The sequence below is a fragment of the Hemiscyllium ocellatum genome, chromosome 18 (assembly GCF_020745735.1).
Source record: "Hemiscyllium ocellatum isolate sHemOce1 chromosome 18, sHemOce1.pat.X.cur, whole genome shotgun sequence".
In the NCBI taxonomy this organism is placed as follows: domain Eukaryota; kingdom Metazoa; phylum Chordata; class Chondrichthyes; order Orectolobiformes; family Hemiscylliidae; genus Hemiscyllium; species Hemiscyllium ocellatum.
Genome location: NC_083418.1, coordinates 31,706,004 through 31,726,808, shown reverse-complemented (window position 1 = coordinate 31,726,808; position 20,805 = coordinate 31,706,004). Strand labels below are relative to the sequence as shown.

General features: G+C 41.0%; 1 protein-coding gene across 1 annotated transcript in view; it reads right to left on the bottom strand.

The window, feature by feature from the left end:
• Window positions 1-20,805, bottom strand: part of LOC132824401 (cleavage and polyadenylation specificity factor subunit 6-like) — an 86,183-nt gene that overhangs the window by 2,531 nt on the left and 62,847 nt on the right. Inside the window, exons 5-8 of the mRNA XM_060838828.1 lie at window positions 16,732-17,266; window positions 15,120-15,235; window positions 9,643-9,796; window positions 8,217-8,407 (exon numbers count right to left, since the gene is read on the bottom strand). Coding sequence (XP_060694811.1) covers window positions 8,218-8,407; window positions 9,643-9,796; window positions 15,120-15,235; window positions 16,732-17,266 — 995 coding nt within the window. The 3' untranslated portion in view covers window position 8,217. The remainder of the gene's footprint in view (window positions 1-8,216; window positions 8,408-9,642; window positions 9,797-15,119; window positions 15,236-16,731; window positions 17,267-20,805) is intronic.

Genomic DNA, 20,805 nt, shown 5'->3' with positions numbered 1-20,805 from the left:
TCCAATCCTCTCCTCTTCATCAAGACATTGCACAACAATTTCATAGACATTAATATTTATGTAATGTTGCCAGAATTATATGGCCAAACCATGTTGTTAGATGCTTTACATTGGAAGAGAGAATGGCATCATAACTATGCTTAAGCTTTATTTCACTTGATGTCAAGGCATGTGTACTTTCCAACAGTGGTTCATTGAATTGTGATCAGAAACATGGAAATTTGCAGATTTCTCTCCTCACCTTGTAGAGGTCAGGGTTCAGTTGTGGTATTCATGTTGTTGTTCAGAACAACAAATAAAAACTGTGATTTAATCTTCTAAGTCTCATTTGCCATGTCCTAAAGAATCTGCTAGGTGAAGTCTGTGGTATGTGGTGATAGTATCAACAAGAGGGAAAACGCTACCTGGTCCTTACCAATCTACCTTTTGGAGATATGTCTGTCCATAATGGTATTGATAGAAATGGCCAGTGCAAACTCCTTGTGGAGACAAAGTCCCATCTTCACTGAGAATGCCCTCAATTATGTTCCGTAGTGTGATCACGTGTTAAATGGTATAGATTTCAAAAAGATTTGCAAACTCACAACTGGACATCCATGAGGTGCTGTGGGCAACATCAGCAGAAATGTTCAGGGCTGAAATGACTAATCTCTATTAGTCACAACCACCTTCCATTGCACGAATTATAACTTCATCCAACAGAGAGTTCTTCTCCAGATTCTCACTGACTGTTTGCTCAGGAACCTTGATGCCACACTCAGTCAAATGCTGACTTGCTATCGAGGAGAATCAATTCTCATTCAGAAGTGACTGCCCTTGACATCAAAACAGTATTTGATAGAGGATGGCATCGAATGAAGTCAATGGGAATCGGAGAGAAACTTTCCATTGATTAGAATCATTCCTTGCACAAAATAAGGTGTGTATGGTTGTTAGAGGTTAATCATATCATCTCCAGGACATCTCCAGAGGAGCTCCTCAGTGTAGCATTCTAAGCCCTGTCATCTTCAGCTGCTTTATCAATGACCTTCCCTCCATCATAAGGTCAGAAGTGGAGATGTTTGCTGATAATTGCACAATGTTCAATACCATTTGTGGCTCCTCAGATGCTGAGGTAATCCATGTCCAAATACAGTAATCCTGGACAACACTCAGATTTGTGCTGATAAGTAGCAAGTAACATTTGAGACCCATAAGTTCCAGGCAATCATGAAGAAAGAATCCAACCAACGCCACATTAACATTTAAATATTATTACCAGCATTGAATTCCCCACTTTAAAAATCTTGGGGATTACCACTGACTGAAAACTAAACTGAACCAGCCTTATAAATATTGTAGCTACAAGGATTGTCAGACGCTGGAAAGTGTGTGCAAAGTCTACCATCTTAAAGTGATTGGCCCTCATCATTGGTCAATCATCTTAAAGCAAATCACGAATGTAATGGAATTGTCTCCACTTGCATAGATGAGTGCAGCTCTTACAATACTCAAGAGGACCAATAGCATCCAGGACAAAGCAGCCTGCTTGATTGGCACCTTATCCACTACCTTGAATATTCACTCCCTGGATAATCAATGCAAAGTGGCAGCAGTGTGTAGCATGTCACGATGCATTGCAGTAAGTCACCCAAGTTCTTTCAACAGCATGTTCTAAGCTCATAACTTCCACCACCTAAAAGTATAAAGGCAACAAATGCAAGAGTACATCGCCACCTCTCGAAACCACATAGACCACTGACTTGAAACTATTTTGCCATTCTTTCACATTCTCTCGGTAAAAATCCTGGAACATCCTTCATAACAGAATTATGGGAGTACCACCACCACATGAAATTCAGTAATTCAAGAAGATGGCTCACCATCATATAATGAAGGGCATTTAGGGAGGGCAAAGAAATGCTGGTTTACCCACTGGCACCCACTTCCCGTAAAATAATCATTTTTTTTAATTAGCTATCTTTTGCCTGTGGCAAGCTTATAAATCCCAAGCTTCACAACTTTCTCATCAGGTTCAAAGGTGGGTCAGAAGTCTGCAATGAGTAGAGAACAGTCACTCACATGCTTTCTTTCTCCCCCGTTTGATTAATAAAGGCCAAATGTTGGGTTACCTGTTCGTCCATTACAGGACTTCGGAGGTACTCTTGAAGCTGGAGGGCCAATCAGAGGCATTCTAGCTTGGAAGTAGCCATGGCAGGTTAGTGAGGTACAAGCTGCCCAAAATGTAGGTGCCCTCTCTCCAATTTTTAAAAAATTCTTAATAAAAACAGATCAAGCAGCTGGCCACCCTTGTGGGATGGTAAGGAGAGGATCTCACCGTAGAGTGATCTGCAGTTACAGCTGACCATGGGGAGATAAAGGAATGCATCTAAAGCACTGGTACCCCCGCCCCTACTACTGCTGTCATTGGGCAGCCACCTCCAGTCAGTGGCAATGTTACTTGCTAGCTGTGGGACTTGGACACACAATGGAAAATCCAAGTTGCCAAAGAAAAAGTAATCTTAATTCACATTCTTCACATTTTACTACTGCTCCTCAAACCGTCAACGGTAATAATTGTAATGCATTATGCACTTAGGCTTTTCAGTGAGGTGAACAGACGACCCACCATACTCATTCCACCGCAGCGTAAATAGCCCAAGGATAGGAAGAGGAATCCAAGATGGCAGCATCCAGTTAGGATCACATTTGCTGGCCTCCGCACCACAACACTGACCCAACAGAGCTTGAACCCATCCCATTCACTTTCCTGTGAGTAAAAACACAGTAAAGGAGCTAGAGACCTGAAAAAAAAACGACTTTCCTTTGTTCTTGCACTGGAGAATGCCAAACAAAAGAAGTAAGCCCAATGAAGCAGCGGGCTTGTTTACTCACCAGACCGTGGTTGAGGAGCTGACCAAATCTCATGAGGTCCTGGGGAAGCAGATCAAGGAAACAATTGAAGAGAAGCTGGCTCCTGTATCTGCTATGCTGCAAGACCTGGGAAAAAGGACCAATGAACTCGAGCACCGGGCTGCAGGGGTAGAGGCAGAGACTGACTCCTCCAAGAGCCGGATTGAAGCTCAGAAAACACGGGTCCGTGATCTGTTGGATCTGGTAGATGATCTTGAAAACAGGGGCAGAGGAAAGAACCTACGCGTTGTTGGCATATCGGAGGGGACGGAAGGTGAACGACTGGGGTGGAGTTCTTCAAGAAGTGGTTCCCGGAATTGGATGCTGAGAAAGGGAGGATAATGCATTGAGAGAGCCCACCAGATCAGCACCCACGCCCTGTCCTGGTAAGGTTCCATCATTATAAAGACAAGCAGAGGGTCATGGAAGCCTTTAGGGTGCGAGGAACAGATCCAAGGACATTGGCACGTGACGGCTCCAGGGTCATGTTCTTTCAAGATTTCCTGGCAGCAGTGGTCCGGTAAAGGCATCAAGAAGAGATTGAGAGCGCTTGGGATCCAGTATTCTCTAAGATATCCAGCAGTGCTTTGGATCAATCATAATGGATCCACACACTTGTTTGACTTGCCAGAGAAAGCGAAGAACTTTGTGGACACATTGACTTAAGTCGAATGGCCGAATAGGCATAGAGGAATGTCCTTGTTTGGGCTTGTTCTGCTTTAAAAAGGACTTGGTGGAGTCTGCTTTCTGGGAATAACTTGTGTTAAATGATGTCCGGATGGATAGATTATTTATCTTTAATCTCTAAGTTATAATAAGTTTAGTTGTCTATAGTACTAATCACTCTTGTTTTTTTTTCCCTCTACTGGGTTGTCGGTATATGTGGTGTGACCTTAGTTGGTAGGAGTTGAGAGGGCGGTTGGGATGGTTCGTGAGCTTATAGGATATGTAGTTTGAATGGGGGTAAACTCCTCCAGTCAGTACCTTTGGTGATCTTTTGTTTTTCTGTTTTTGCTGCATATAGTTTTTATAAGTTTTGTAGATTTGTTTACTGTAGTTATTTTAGTCTATGTAGTTTTTGGGTTTTGTGGAATCTTTTGCATTAAAGCTCAGCGATTTGTAGTTCGGGTTCTTCCTCTCTGGAGACTAAATGGTGCTATAGAAGATTATGGCTAAGGATGTGTTTAAGTGGTGCTCCTGGCATATTAAAGGGAGTCATTCACCGGTCGAGAGGAAGAATGTATTTTCCAGTCTTAAAAGGGAGAAGGTAGATGTTGCCTTATTACAAGAAACATACCTGGATGATGCAGAGCATTTGAAGCTGCAACAGAATGGGGTATGAATACGTTTATTTTTCATTTTTCAATACGAGGAATAAAGGGGTGACCATTTCAATGAGAAAGAAGCTCCCTCCCACGAGGGAGATTTGTAATCCTTAAAGTTTTGATACATGGGGAGGAATACAAGATCTTAAATGTTTACTGTCCCCCAGTCCACCCCCTTAAGTTCTTGACAGATGCACCTTCTAGACTGGTTAACTTTGCATCTCAGCATATTATCATAGGAAGGGATTTCAATTGTCTAACACACCTTACAGTGGACAGATTGCTCAAAGGTCTTCCGATATCATCTTCACAATCTAAACAATTAAGGGATTTGGTACTGAGTTAGGGTTGGTAGACATTTGGCGCCACCTTCACCCTACTGGTAGGGACCTCCCGTACTTTTTGAACCCACATAAATGCCATACCAGGGTTGATCTTTTTCTGACTCACGCAGCACATCTGGGCTCGGTGGCATCATGTACAATTGGCAATATCACTACTTCTGATCATGCCCCTGTATATTCAATGGTCAAGAGTAAAGATACTGTGGTAGGTCCGAAGAACTGGCGACTGGACCCCTTCATCCTCAAGGATAGCAAATTTATCAAATTTGTTTCTGTTGAGTTCAGGGCTTTTTTAGATATTAATTCAGGCGCGGCCAGTAGCCCATCTATTCTCTGGGAAACAGCTAAAGCCTGTGCTAGGGGTTTGGTTATTTCCTATTCAGCCAGTAAGAAGTGACAGACAGGTGAACATCAACGCTTGCTTGAGACGCATGTGCAAGTAGCTGAAAAAGCATATTTGTCAGGGCCTCCTGGTTAAATTGCAGAGGATCACAGTGCTCCAGTCTACACTGAACTCCACACTCACACAGACAGTCAAGAGGGAGCTGACATTTGCAAGTCAAAAGTTGTTTGAGCATGGGGATAAGCCAGGCAAGTACCTAGCGTACCTTGCCAGGAAAAAGGAGTGCCCCCCCCAAGCCATTACCTCGATCAGAGAGGACACTGGAAATTTAACCTGCAATTCTCAAAGAATTAATGCAGCATTTCAGAAATTTTACTCTGAACAAAACTAATCTGAAAGCTGTGAGGGTGGGCGGTTAGGATAGAGTCTTTTTTTGAGAATTTGGATCTTCCGGGAGTGACCCCTGAACAAGAGTCTCTCCTCAATGCTCCATTGCCAGAGCAAGAGATGCAGGAGGCTGTGAGGCAGTTCCAGAATGGAAAGGCGACGGGTCCCCCAGTGAGTTTTGTAAGGAATTTATAAGTATGTTGTCAGGGCCCATGCTTAGTATGTTTAATGGCTCACCATCTTTAAAAGAGGCGAACATCTTTCTCATTCTTAAAAAAAGGGACGGTCCCGGTGGACTGTGCATCCTATAGGCCCATTTCACTCCTGAATGTTGACTTCAAAATCCTATCTAAGATTCTGGCATCAAGGCTACAAACTGTATTGTCTTCCATCATTGAGGACGACCAGACAGAGTTCATAAAAGGTCGCAGGTAACAAATCATGTCAGGAGATTACTTGTCATGATGCAAGTATGTCAACAACGATTGGCATGGGGATTAGTGATCTCCTTCGATGTGGAAAAGGCATTTGACAGGGTGGAGTGGCCTTTTTTTTATACTTTAGAGCGTTTTGGCTTGGGCAAGACCTTCGTCAGGTGGGTGGAGTTTTTGTATAGTGATCTATTTGCCACGGTCCTCACCAATGGTGTGCAGTCAAGCAATTTCAATATTTATAGGGGCAGTTGACAGGGCTGTCCCTTATCACTGTTGCTTTTCACAGTGGTTATCAAACCGCTGGTGGAGGCAATACACAGGGATCCCAATATAACTGCTCCAGAAGTTACAGTGTATGCAGATAACGTTATTGTCTTCAGGTCAAACCCAACAGTCTCAGTGCCACACCTGATACAATGCATCAATCTATTTGGTGGCTTCTCGGTTTATAACATCAACTTTGCAAAGTTGGGGGCCATGCCCATGAGTGGTCTCCCGAGAGTATCTGATCCTGAGGGCAGATCTCGATTCCCCTTCAGATGGTCACAGGAGGACTTTCTCTACTTCGTTATATTTATTTCTCCTGTTTTGATCGGCTATTTAAAACCAATTTTGACCATTTATTCAACAAAATCAAGCAGGACCTTCATAGATGGCTTCTGATCTCTTTGTTAGTTCAGATGGCCCTCATTAAAATGAGCATTGTTGTATCCTATGTGAATGCATCCTCTGCTTTTTACTAAGCAAATATTTAGAAGACCGAACGGCTGGCTCAGTTATATTACTTGGTATTGCAAGCGGCCCCTAACTGAATTGACTAAATTGCAGTTACCTTACAGACTGGGAGGAGTGGGCCTCCTTGATATCAAAAACTATCAGTTAAGCTCGTTGCTCTCTTCAGTGAATGATTGGGCCCAGGAGGACCCTTACTCACTTTAGTTGGACATCAAAGTATCTCAGGCAAGATGTCCCTTGATTAGCCTGCTGTTCTTAGACAAAATGAAAACAATTAAGAAATATTGCCATAGCCCAATCATCATCAATACTGTCAAGGCGTGGAGGGCAATGCTTCAGGGTGAGGGCAATATTGCCAAAACATCATTTTTGACACCCATTGTTGGTATGCTGGGTTTTCAGCCAGGGGTGATGGACTTGGGATTTAAACTATGTGCAGCTCAGGGCGTGTCTTGCCTACGTGATTTATTTGAAGGGACATATTGATGTCCTTTGAACAGCTGGCTCAGAAATATGAATTGTCCAGTCGGGACCTCTTTCATCCTTTTCTAATTATAAATTTCATACAAAAAGAAATCACACTTCTAACTGATTCTTAATGGTCCGAAATGGAGGAAAAGGTGTTGAGTGTTGAGGGTATATTATCTGTTAGCGTGGCTTATCATCTATTGGGAGAGGGTCCCTTGGATAGTTCTGTAAGGTATGGGAGATGGAATTGGACATTGAGATCGCTTCTGAAATATATGAGGATATCTGAGAAAATGCAAGAAGGATCTCAATTTGCAACAGGACCCAGGCCTTGCAATTGAAGATTCCCCACAGGATCCATTTGGCCCCAGACCACCTCGCAAAATTTAAAGCGGGAGCTTCTCCAATGTGTCCTAAATGTAAAGTGAGTGTGGGCACGATTACTCATTGTCTTTAGTCCTGCCACAGACTGCGGGCATACTGGAGTGCTGTGGTAGGTAAAATAGAGAAGCCTTGGGGACGAAGGTGGAGATGGACTCAGTATCATTTCTTCTTGGCTTTGTTAATTCACTTTCATTAGATGTACACAAAAAAAACGCTTTTTAGTATCCTCACTTTTTGTGCCAGACAGATCACACTGTTAGGGTGGGTGTTGGAAAATCCCCCGGGGCTAGCGGGCTCGTGTTAGCTGATCATGGAGCACATTGCCTTGGACTTTGTTACAAGTATGATGCACCATAAAACTGAGAATTTTTATAAGATGTGGCAGCTCCTTTTGGACTACCTGGGTTCAGATTTGTCCACCATACTAATAAGAGACTTAATATAGCCATGACAATTCTACGTAATGGATCTGATATCCAGGGAGGAGGAATTATGAACATATGAATATGTATAAACTTATGCGCTCGATGATCAAGGGCTATTGCTTTGTTTCGTTGAGCTGTGTTACTGTTATTATTATTACTGTTAAGATTTCCCTTTTTTTAGCTTAGTTATTATTTATTATGTCATTAATGGGTTTTTTTTAACATTGGTTTGAATTTTGTATCTGTTGTAATATCCAAAAAAATTTCTTCCCTTTTTTTTCAATTAAAATATATTTTTCAAAAAAGGGTAGGAAGAAGCTGGGTGACTAGCATCCAGGCTGGCCAGTCCCTGCCCACTCTGGGGTCCATATGTTTAGTCACTTTCCAAAACTGCAGTAAGCCATTGTGGAAAATGCTTTAAAATATAATAAGGCAATTATGATGCGTTTTTTTAAAGAAGCTTTACTTTTCAAGCATACCTTAGCGATGCCTATACTCTCTCTCTCGCTCTCTTTCCTTGTCACGGTCCCGGTCTCTATGGCGATCGCGTTCTCTGCTTCTCTCACGGTGATAATCTTCATGCCGATCCTCACTGTGAGAGCGCTCCCTGTGTCTACGGCTTCTGTCATGAGAACGGCTGTACTCTCGGTCTCTTGATCTGTCTCTCTTCCTGTAAATGGAAATGCAATAAATTCAATCATTTTTCCCAGGGTACACGTTTGAATGGCCTTTCAGCAATATAATGCCAATTGTTCAATGATGAAATTGTTTAATAATGAAATTTAATGAATAAATAATAACTGGTTCAATTTTACCACAGAACACAAAATGATAAACAAGAAATTATTATACATAAGAAATAGGAATGGGAATAGGCCATTAAAGCCCTTCGAGCCTGGTCTATCATTTATGAATATCACTGATCATAGAATCCCTACAGTATAGAAACAGACCATTTGGTCCAACAAGTCCACACTGACCCTCCAAAGGGTAACTCACCCAGATCCATTCCCCTTCTCTACATTTACCTCTGACAAATGCACCTAACCTACATATTCCTGAATTCTATGGGCAATTTAGCATTGCCAATTCACCTGACCTGCACATCTTTGGATTGTGGGAAGAAACCAGAGCACCCAGAGGAGAATGTGCAAACTCTACACAGACAATTGCCCAAGGCGGGAATCGAACCTGGGTCCCTGATGCTGTGAGGCAGCAGAGCTAACTGAGCCACCATGCTCGACCTCAACTCCAGTCTCTTGCTTGATCTACATATCCCTAGATTCCCTTTGGAGCCCAGAAATCTGTTGATCCGAGCTCGATTTGAGCTCTGAATTTAGTCAACAACTGAGCATCCACTGCCAGCTCCCCAATTTAGAGAAACTTGGTGTTCTGTTGAACAGGTAGATTCAAGATGTTATCTCTAGCCTGTGCTGGGTTGAGTGATCTCAATTAAATACTACCTAATAACACTGCCAGTACCAGCCCATCCAAGAATAAATTGTAGAGAAAACGTAGAAATAGGAGTTGGGCTTTTATAACCTAAGCCTGTTAATTCTGTGAAGTCACAGCTGAACTGTGACTTAACTCCATCTATCCTGATCACTCACTCATACGTTAAATACCTTTGACTAACAAAAATCTGTCAATCTCAGTCTTAAAGTTAAATAGTGACCCTATTTAACCTATTGCCATCCTCACTTGGTATAAAGACCCAGATCCACATCATCCTGGTTGACACTGAACTGATTCTGAAATAGCGTAGTGAGTTACTTAGAGTCATAGAGATGTACTTAGTTCAAAGACATTTAGAAATGGTCGATAATTGCCTTGACAGGATGTCCATACACCACAAAAAAACTTTTTTCAATAGGACAATTTGGGTGATGCTTATTATATGCTTACCTGGATCCTGACCCATATGACTTGGATTCAATTCCATGGAGGCAGTCCTGCAGTGAGCTGACCAGAACCTTGCAGCGGTCATCTGCTGCAACTTTTGACTGTCTAATCAGGGCAATGGCTGTAAGCAATGTCTCAATTGCATTTCCGTAGTCACCTATGTAACACAAATATTAGAGTATTGATCACTCATCAGAACTCTGTAGTAGTGCACTAATTGGTACATCTAAATCATTATTCTCAAGGAATCCAGATTACAGTACTTCATCCACATGCAGCTGCTGAGTCCTGGTATGCTTGTGTTTTATATCCCAATACTTTTCAATTTAAAAGTTGCAATTATGAAGTTTGAAAAGTATTGTTGCCTCTGGTGGTTAAATTGTAAACAAGATCAAGGTCAAAAGGTAACGTGAAATATACCATATTTGAATTAATTAAAACACAGATTATCCTCATTCAATGTCTCTCCTCTACTCTCCGGTTCTGTCAGACTTCATTCACCTGGTTCCATTTTTACCTATTTATTCACTGACACAGTAGCTGTAACAATGGTTTGACTTGCTGCCTTGTGCATGGTCACCAGAGAGTTACCCAACTCCTTAGCCATCTCCCCTTCCTCATTTACATGATGAAATTATCCAAAGACTTGAAGTCAATGTCCACATGTATGCTGTTGGTACTCACTTCTACTTCTCCATCCTTTCCAAACCTTACTCTGTGATGTTAATCTGCTTGTCTGATATCCAGCCTTGAATAAATCATAATTTTCTTCAGATAAACATTGAGAAGATTGAAGCCATTTCTTCTAACCCCTCTTTTACAAACTATCTAACTTCATCACCAACTGTATTCCCCTGCCTAGGCACCATCTCGGACGTATTTCTCCCTGTGGGAGATTTGTTATAACCCAAGCAGCCATTTTGACACATATTAAAGCCTGGAATCCATTTTAATTTTCATTTAGTGTCTGCTTGTACGTTCCCAGGCTCAGTGAGGTGGCTGACCTTGCAGCTGTACTCACATCTGATAGTGAACTCTTTCCCAGCATGGGAATGTTCTTCTTTTACAAGAATCTATTGTTATACTAACATTGCTGATCAATTACTAACCAGTACTGTCCAGCCAGTTACGTGACTGGGACTAGTGACGTGGTCGATTGCCCACTTACTCATTATATTTCAATTAACAGTTTGCTAATTGTTAAATGATTGTATCTATATAAACATGTAACTCTCTGTATCGCATCAGAGTGACTTGTGACCATTAGGTTGGCTTGTCTCTCCCCATGAGTTCAAGAATAAACAGTCAATAAGGTTCGTGTGGCGCGATTACTTGTCTAAATTGGACTGCTACAAGCAAGTCACTCACTGCAATAATTCATTTCATCTCCAACACTCCCAATTTTGGTATTCTGTTCAGAGTTGGTTGAATGTTTTACCCGAATCCTCTCCACGACAAAAACCTCTTACTTCCACCTTCAAACTTAACCCATCTTGTGCAACCCTTATTTCATTCCATTGTCATCTCCAGATACGATTACTTCCATACTTCCCTGGCCGGCCTTTCTTATTTCATCTTAAATAATCAGCTGATGTAAAACTCAGCTGGAAATATCCGATCAATATTGCCCCTTCCCAAATGCTACATTGCTCCTGGTCTCCCATCACCTCTAATTCAAAATTTCCATCCTTGTTATTAGAAATCCCCCCATTCCTCACCCTCCTTATCTCTGTAATTACCTCCAGCAAAACAATGAACACCCACCCTTGGAATTTCCTTTCCTCTAGTTCAAGTTCTTATGCAACCACCATTGCTGCATCATTGGCTTTCAGTTGCTTGGACTCAAATACTTTTATGTAAATCCTTCTGCCTCTTATCTCCTAAGACCCTACTAAAACCAAAACATATGTTTGATCAAGTTTTTTGCCATCCTTCTTAATTTCTGCTTCCCTGGATTTCCTGTTGATTTTTAAATTATACCATTTATGAAATGTCCTGGAACATTGCACCATTATAAAGGTGCCATCTGAATTTCCGTTGGTGCGTTCTCAATGCTCCATGGTACACACTCTGCCTGGTCCATGAAAACAAAGATTTGGACAGTACTATGTTAACCAACCTATTTTCTTTCAAAGTCTGAAATATTCTTCATTTTTTATTTTTCTATTTGGGCTCATTCACAAACTGCTAAAAGTAGGAATTTCATAATTTATACTGCATATGGAATTTGCTTACAGATTGGGCACACACAGGACATCAGAAAGCTGATATGCAGTGGGCAGATTTCATCAGTAATATTTCAAAATCCTTCCTTTCTTGTTCTTCCTAAACTGCAGAAACATCATCACATACACACTGCCTCATTTTTACATCCTCAATCTGTTGAAATTAAGGGTCATCATAGCATATCTGACAACAGTTCTGAAGATTTACAAAAAATGTACCTCTGCATCGGCCACCATTTGACAAGGGCAGAGTGAGAGTACAGGAAGAGTGGAAGCTTTTCTGATACCTGGATGTAGGCTTGCTCGCTGAGCTGGAAGATTCATTTTCAGATGTTTCGTCACCATACTTGGTAACATCTTCAGTGACCTCTGGATGAAGCATTGCTGATGATTTCTGATTTATATTTATATTTTGGATTTCTTTGGGTCGGTGATATCATTTCCTGCTCTTTTTCTCAAGGGATGGTAAATCAGGTCCAAGTCAATGTGTTTGTTGATAGAGTTCCGGTTGGAACGCCATGCTTCTAGGAATTCTAGTGCGTATCTCTGTTTGGCTTGTCCTAGGATGGGTGTGTTGTCCCAATCAAAGTGGTGTTCTTCCTCATCTTTATGCAAGGATATTAGTGAGAGAGGATCATGTCATTTTGTGGCTAGTTGATGTTCATGTATCCTGTAGCTGTTTGTCTGTTTGTCCAATGTAGTGTTTGTTACAGTCCTTGACAGTATTTTGTATATGACATTAATTTTGCTTGTTGTCTGTATAGGGTCTTTCAAGTTCATTCGCTGCTGTTTTAGTGTTTTGGGTGGGTTTGTGGGCTACCATGATGCCAAGGGGTCTGAGTAGTCTGGCAGTCATTTCCGAGATGTCTTTGATGTAGGGGAGAGTGGCTAGGGTTTCTGGATGCATTTTGTCTGCTTGTTTGGGTTTGTTGCTGAGAAATCTGCGAACTGTGTTCATTGGGTACCCGTTCTTTTTGAATACACTGAATAGGTGATTTTCCTCTACTGTGCATAGTTCCTCTGTGCTGCAGTGTATGATGACTTGTTGGAATAATATTCTGATGCAGCTTCGTTTGTGGATATTGGGGTGGTTGCTTCTGTAGTTCATTATTTGGGTTGTATATGTTGTTTTCCTGTAGACGCTGGTTTGAAGTTCCCACTGGCTGTTCGCTCTATTGTGACATCTAGGAATGGCAGTTTGTTGATGTTGTTTTCCTCCTCTTCAGTGAATTTTATGCCAGTAAGGGCATTATTGATGGTCTTGAAGGTTTCCCCTAATTTGGTTCGTTTAGTGATGACACAGGTGTCACCCATGTAGCGGACCCAAAGATTGGGTTGGATGGTTGGCAGAGCTATTTATCCGAGTCTCTGCATTACTGTCTCTTTGTTGTGGTTCTGTTCGCCGAGCTGGGAGTTTTTCTTGCAAACGTTTCGTCCCCTTTCTAGGTGACATCTTCAGTGCTTGGGAGCCTCCTGTGAAGTGCTTCTGTGCTGATTCCTCCGGTATTTATACTGGTTTGAATCTGCCGCTTCCGGTTGTCAGTAGCTGTCCGCTGCAGTGGCCGGTATATAGGGTCTAGGTCGATGTGTCTGTTAATCGAATTCATGGATGAGTGCCATGCTTCTAGGAATTCCCTGGCTGTTCTGTTTGGCCTGTCCTATAATAGTGGTGTTGTCCCAATCGAATTCATGTTGTTTGTCATCTGAGTGTACGGCTACTAGGGATAGCTGGTCGTGTCGTTTCGTGGCCAGTTGGTGTTCATGGATGCGGGTTGTTAGCTGTCTTCCTGTTTGTCCTATGTAGTGTTTTGTGCAGTCCTTGCATGGGATTTTGTAAACTACGTTGGTTTTGCTGCTGCTGGGTATCGGGTCCTTTGTCCTGGTGAGTTGTTGTCTGAGAGTGGCTGTTGGTTTGTGTGCTGTTATGAGTCCTAGTGGTCGCAGAAGTCTGGCTGTCAGTTCAGAAATGCTCCTGATGTATGGGAGTGTGGCCAGTCCTTTGGGTTGTGGCATGTCCTCATTTCGTTGTCTTTCTCTGAGGCATCTGTTGATGAAAGCATTTCTGAACTGACAGCCAGACTGCTGCGACCACTAGGACTCATAACAGCCGGAGGAATCAGCACAGAAGCGCTTCACAGGAGGCTCCCAAGCACTGAAGATGTCACCTAGAAAGGGGACGAAATGTTTGCAAGAAAAACTCCCAGCTCAGCGAACAGAACCACAACAACGAGCACCCGAGCTACAAATCTTCTCACAAACTTTGAATTACTGTCTCTTCTAAGAACCCAGATATCGGAGATTCCATGGGTGTCCGTTGGTTTGTCTGTAGTCCGTCTGTCCAATGGGCTGAAGCTGCATCAGAACATTATTCCAACGAGCCCCCACAAACTGCAGCACAAAGGAACTATGGACAGCAGAGGAAAATCACCAATACAGTGTAATCAAAAAGATTGGGTACCCAATGAACATAGTCTGCAGATTTCTCAGCAACAAACCTAAACAAGCAGACTAAACACAGCCAGAAACCCTAGCCATTCTCCCCTACATCAAAGACATCTCAGAAATGACAAGCAGACAAGTCAGACCGCTTGGCAAACCCACTAATGACCTTGAAAGACCCTATACAGACAATGAGCAAAACTAATGTCATATACAAAATACTGTGCAAAGACTGTAACAAACACTACATTGGATAAACAGGCAGAAAACTAGCCACCAGGATACATGAACATCAACTAGCCACAAAACGACATGACCCTCTCTCACTAGTGTCCTTACATACAGATAAGAAGGACACCACTTTGACTGGGGCGACACACCCATCCTAGGACAAGCCAAACACAGACGCACAAGAATTCCTAGAAGCATGGTGTTCCAAACAGAACTTTATCAACAAACACATTGACTTGAACCCGATTTACGACCCCTTGAGAAAACAAACAGGAAATGACATCACAATAGGAAATGATATCACGAACCTATAGAAACCCAAACATATAAATAGACAGCAGGAATCATCAGCAATGCTTCGTCCAGAGGTTATTGAAGTATGGTGACGAAACGTCTGAAAATGAACCTTACAGCTCAGCGAGCAAACCTACATCCAGAATCTCAACCTGAGCTATAAATCTTCTCAAAACTCGTTTTCTGATACCCATAATCTTAACTCATTGTTGATTAGTACAGTTTTGTAGCTGTCAAGTTATTAAATGCATAGAAATTGTATTGAAGGCCTACTCTTGCTGAATTACTTACCTGTGCTCGCACCAGCCACAGCTTTGGAGATGGCACTGCTGGAAATCGCTCGGTTTTTGTTCATCATTTCTTCAAACTCTGCTTCATTAAGAGGAGGACTACTGGAATCAGGATCTCTGCAAAGGGAAAGGCATTTCATTCTTGACACATAAATCCAAATAAAACAGTTAGTCATCACCTCATCCTATCCCTCAAGTGATAACTCAAAGTTTAGAAACAAGATCAGAAAATTAATACTAGATTGTTGATGGCTAAGTGATCAAGTTTTTCAGGTTCACTTAAGGGTCTTGATGCTCCGTCTCACTATGGATGTCTATTCATAGCCTGTTTGGTTGGTTGTGTTACAGAGCTGATTCCTCTTCTTATGCTTTCTAAGACAAAAGTGAGCAAATTCCAATAGGAGGCAACATTATTCCTATTTACAAACAGCATCTGATTAAAATATTCAGTAGATTTATTGATATTTAAGTTTCATTCTTTGTATGTAGTGCCATGTATAACATCAAAGATAAAGAGGAAGAAAGCCAATTATTTCTTCAAGCTTTCTCCTGATCATGAGATAACCTATAATCTGCCATATTAGAGAAGCCAAACAACCGCTAATTGCAAACAACAACTAGCCTTACATTAACCTATAGATTATTTTTCCACTCGACAGGGCATGTTAGACTCTAAGCATTCACAAGTATGTGAAAATCCCAGATTACATATAATCAATGCTAATATGCCTTGAGACAGACTCTTTACTTTCTGGGCATTGCATTAAAATGACTATCACATTTCACAAAAGTACATTTTTCAGACATCTAGTGACAAAATAATTTTAATTGACTTCAAAATGTGACTAGAAGCAAATATATTTGATTACTTACAGCATAAAGACCATATGATCTTAAAAGAGCGAATCAAATTTTCCCTTGATTTCCATCAATAACAAAGCAGTACATTGAACATTATCACAGTTTAATGTTTTGGCAATATTTAAACAGTGTATCCTCTGAATTGCAAATAAAGCCATGGTAATCTGCTAGAAGTTAGATAATATTAATAACATTAATAGTTTTATTTCTAGGAGCTATTTGGCCCATCATATCTTTGCCACTCTTGGCAAGATTGAAAGCAACATATAGTTAGGCAGTGAGCCCAGTGCTGGGAAGAACATGCCTCAAAATGTTTTAGTTAAGTTCCCAAGGTACTGTAATAGGGAATTTCCCACAAATTTATGACATTGAGATTCTAACCTTCCTGTCCCTTTGTCAGACAAATCTCATCAACCTCAAATTAGTTTCAGCTCAACTCACTGGAGCTCACATTGTGCCACAATCAAGCCCAATTCTGTCCTCATCCAAACTCCAAATGATCCAAGGAGTGTCACTGGATAGGAATTAGAACACTTGTTAATCATTCCCTTCAATCCCATAGCAGTGATCAAGTAAGTCATTCAGAAGAGTGTAACAAGATTTCTTCCATGTCCATACAGTTTAGTGCTATTTCAATTCATGTATGGACGAGTTGGGTATGTTTCTGTGCCATATGAATTTGTGACTCTATAAATTGAAAAGTAGCTGAAGTCATAAAATTACATAACTCAGCTGGATAGATCTGTACCTACCTTCCACGTTTGAATTCCTCTCTGTTGTACTGAGAGGGTGACGGCCTGCCATAGACATCCCCAGGTGGTGGTGGAAGTCCTCTGCTATCAATTGGTGAAGGTAAGCCGGCATTTGGGGGTATAAAGAAGGCTGGATTAATATGGGGTGCAGGTGGAATAGCACCTGGAGGCGGTACTATCAAATGTGGTGGGAGTCCTGGTGGCAACGGAGGTACAAGAGATCCTGGTGGGCCAGGTCGGGCTAAGAATGCACCTGGTGGGGGTAGGGGTCCAGGCTGCACGTGAAGTGGGGGTCCATATCCAGAATTGAGAGCAAGTGACATAGGAGGGGGCAGAAGGCCTGGCGGTGGTATTCCATGTGGATGTTCACCATACGGGAGCCTACCGGGCAACTGAAAGGAAGGCAGTAATTTATCCCTCCTGGGTGGCGCTGCGGCATTTTCAGCTGGTGATGGCCCTCTCCGTGGCAGTGGAGAATCTCGATGGTCTGGAGAATTCATTGAGTCATGTGATTGGCTTCTCTGGGGATTTTGTCCTGTGGAAACATTTAAAAAGCAAGTGAGCATTTAAATTGTGAGTATGTGCTAATTTAGAAAACATGCTCCCAAAAGTGAGGCTATCTGCATACTGGAACATAAGAACATTCAGCCTAAACTATAATGTCTAGTGTTTCAACAGTAATGATCGTCCACTTTCAAAATAGCACCACCTGCTGGCGTAACAACTGCTTTTCCGCCGCTTTGCAAATGGTTCAGATATGATGCTAAACTAAAGCAAGCTGTACAAGCTGTGGAGTACCTCTCATACTGTTAGCTCTTGGGATCTGAGTATAGTTTCCCAAACACTCTAATATCTATTTATATCAGACTGTCACTTCTATCTCAGTATGGTGCAAATCTAGTCTCACAGTGCAAGAAGAGAAATTAAGTCTTTGTTCCTACTTTTCCAAAACACTTAAGAGTGGTATTCTACATTTTAAAAAATGTGAGAAAGCAACTTTTCTCTAATTAATGACCCACTAAAAAGATCACTTTGAATGTACATTTTTCTCTAATTTTATTACTATCATTTTAATTTTGAAGGCATTAAATTTTGTTATTTTTCATAAGAATGAATTTCATCTGATAAGTTTATTTAAAAAGCTGTGTTTGTTTCTAGAAGTCCTAACTTCAAAATCTATTCATTTGTACAGGGTTGAAAAAAAAACTAGCAATAAAAACAAGGCATACTGGAATGTCCAATGATCCTTGAAGATCTTTATTTCCACTGATTTTATCCGGTGTTCTACCAGTTAGACCAGAGGAACCTGCTTCATTTCCACTGCTCGAGTTTCTCTGGTGTTCTACTAATTAAGCCAGAAGGAACCTGTTTTAATTTCCCATGTTGAATTTTATCCAGTGTTCTGCCAGTTAGACCAAAGGAACCTGACGCCACTGGTCATGTTTCTCCAGTGTTCTACCAGTCAGACCAGAAGGAATCTGCTTTTATTTTCACTTTTGATTTTACCCAGTGCTCTCCTAATCAGACAAGAGAGAACCTGCTTTCCGTGTTTTTTTTTAACAAATCAGCAAGGCCACTGGCTTTCAGTTTTCATAGAGAAATCAACAGAATTTTAGAAGCACGTCACAGAAGACTAGCAAAAATAAAATGTGACTTTTTCCAATTACCACAATGAGTGACACTGAGAATCAATAATTCATAGTAGAATATTAGTTGGAAATGTTTGACTAAACTGTAACTTCAATGTTGAACTGCAAGAGAGTGTCCAAAATTGAATTACTTTGTTTGTGTTTGAAGTACAATTGAGGGAATCTACAACAAAGGACCAAAGTAACTGAGGACAAAGAAATATGAGCCAACTTGAGCTTTTAATAGCTGGCCATGTCTAACAAATCTAATGCTTTTTTTGAGTAAGTAACTAATCCAGAGGCATACAATGATATTCCACTTAAGAGACTAGTACCCCAAGTGTAATGCAAAGGGAATTAAAGGTAATCATTAATCTGGTTAAGAGATTGGTTTGACAGTAGAAGATATGCGAAGGGATATTGGGTAGGTATTGACATTAGAAGCGAGCAACCAGTGATGCTCAATAGGATCTGCATTGAGACCTCAACGTTGATCACAGTTAACAATGAGCTAGATAACATACCTGACAGCCATACATCCAGGTTTGGAGACAAGGGTAGGTGATAAGTAAGTACTACAGACGCAGCATACAATTACAGAGACAATGTTATGACTTCCTGAGTGCAAAAAACAGTGACTGAAGAATTTCAATGCAGGTATCAATCTAGACAAAAAATGGACTGACGTGAGAATTTTTGAAATGGTGAAATCTGAGAAGGGGAGAGGTTCAAATGGTTTTAGGGGAACAGGTGGTCAACAGACCGTGAAAATGCAGCAGTCAGATACAAAAAAATCAAAAGGACAACCAGGAAGTTAGCCTTTAAATTTAGAAGACTGAAATATAATGGATCAGAAGTTTTACCGCAATTATACAAAAGCCTGTACAGTTCTGGATACTACCTTAGCACAGTTCACCAGAATATTACAAGGCTCTAAGGGTTTAGTGATGCGATTATATAAATTAGACCTGTTTGGAATATAGAAAGTTAAGATATATTTACATTTTTAGGAATTTGAAAGAAATTAATGGTGTCAAGAGAAACTACTGGTAGATGAATGTGGGACAAGAGAACATAATCTTAAAATCAGCTCCAGCCTATTCAGGAGAAAAGCTAAGGGTCATAGAAGAGTGAAATTCCCAGAAAAAAAAGTAAATGGTAGTTCAGTTGATAATTTTAAAGCTGAAATTGATTTTTTTTTTGCCAGGCAAGGCTATTGAGAAATCATCAGTGAAAGCATGTAGATAGAGTCACAGTATAGAATATATACATATAGGGTTTAGTATAGCCCTGATCTCATTGATTTAAAGAACAGTTTTGAGAGCTATATGTTTTGCTATGTTACTAAGAGTCATAAAGTATCCCTGATGCATAAACTATGTATTTCCTGCCTCATAGGACAATCTTTGCTTTGATATTTTTTGGCTCATAATGCAGATGATTCACCAATGTTGAAAAGAGTGGAGGTCAGCTAAATTAAGAGGTAGTCAATAAGTGACATAAAACCTGGATTTAAAACTTTAGAGACTACAATGTAATGAAGACTGAGGGAGTTAAACTGTTTTGAGGTCATGGTCAAGTGAGTTTGGATAGCCTACCCTAATTTGTCCCCACTCTTACCGCAGCTGTAACTCCTTATCACTCTTAAATAAGTACACTCTTGCAGCCCAAGGCCAAATGAATCTTAAAATGCCCAACCTTACCTGATCTCAGAAACTAAGCAGACGCAAGCCTAGTTAGTACAGTACTTGAATGGAAGACTGCCTGGAAATACTAGGTGCAGTAGTCTTGTCCTGTTGTGATGCAGGGTAGTGTCCCTATACCTGGACAGGAAGGCTTGGATTTAAATCCCACCTACTCCAGAGGTGTGTCATAACATCTCTGAACAGGTTGATTAGAAAAATAGATTAACTTTTTGAAAAAGCACACTCTTTCAAAAGTTTTTAAACTCACCTACTAATAAGACTTTATGAGATAAAGTATGTACAACAGATGTCCCTTTCTCTTTTGGCCCCCTTTCCCCAAAATCTAAGCAAGTATGAAGGCCAACATTTATAATATACATTTGACAACTTGACCAGGCACAACCAACATTTATTCTCTGATGAAATGCTGGAGAGGTGCTTTGTGGACATCCAAGAAAGAAAATCCTGGAAATTAGTATAAAGATTAGCTAAAATAGATTGCAATAACTTTAAAAGTTAATAGTGTCCGAGCGTGTAGTAGTTATAGTGTCATTGAGTCACACAGCATGAAAACAGGCCCTTCAACTTGTACACACTGACTACACATTTCAAATCAACCTTGTCACATTGTCAACATTTTGTCCATATATGTCTCAACCCTTCCTATTTATATGCCCATTCAGATGCCTTTTAAATGTTGCAATGGTACCCATTTTCATCACTTCCTCTGGCAGCTTGTTCCATACATGCACCATCCTCTG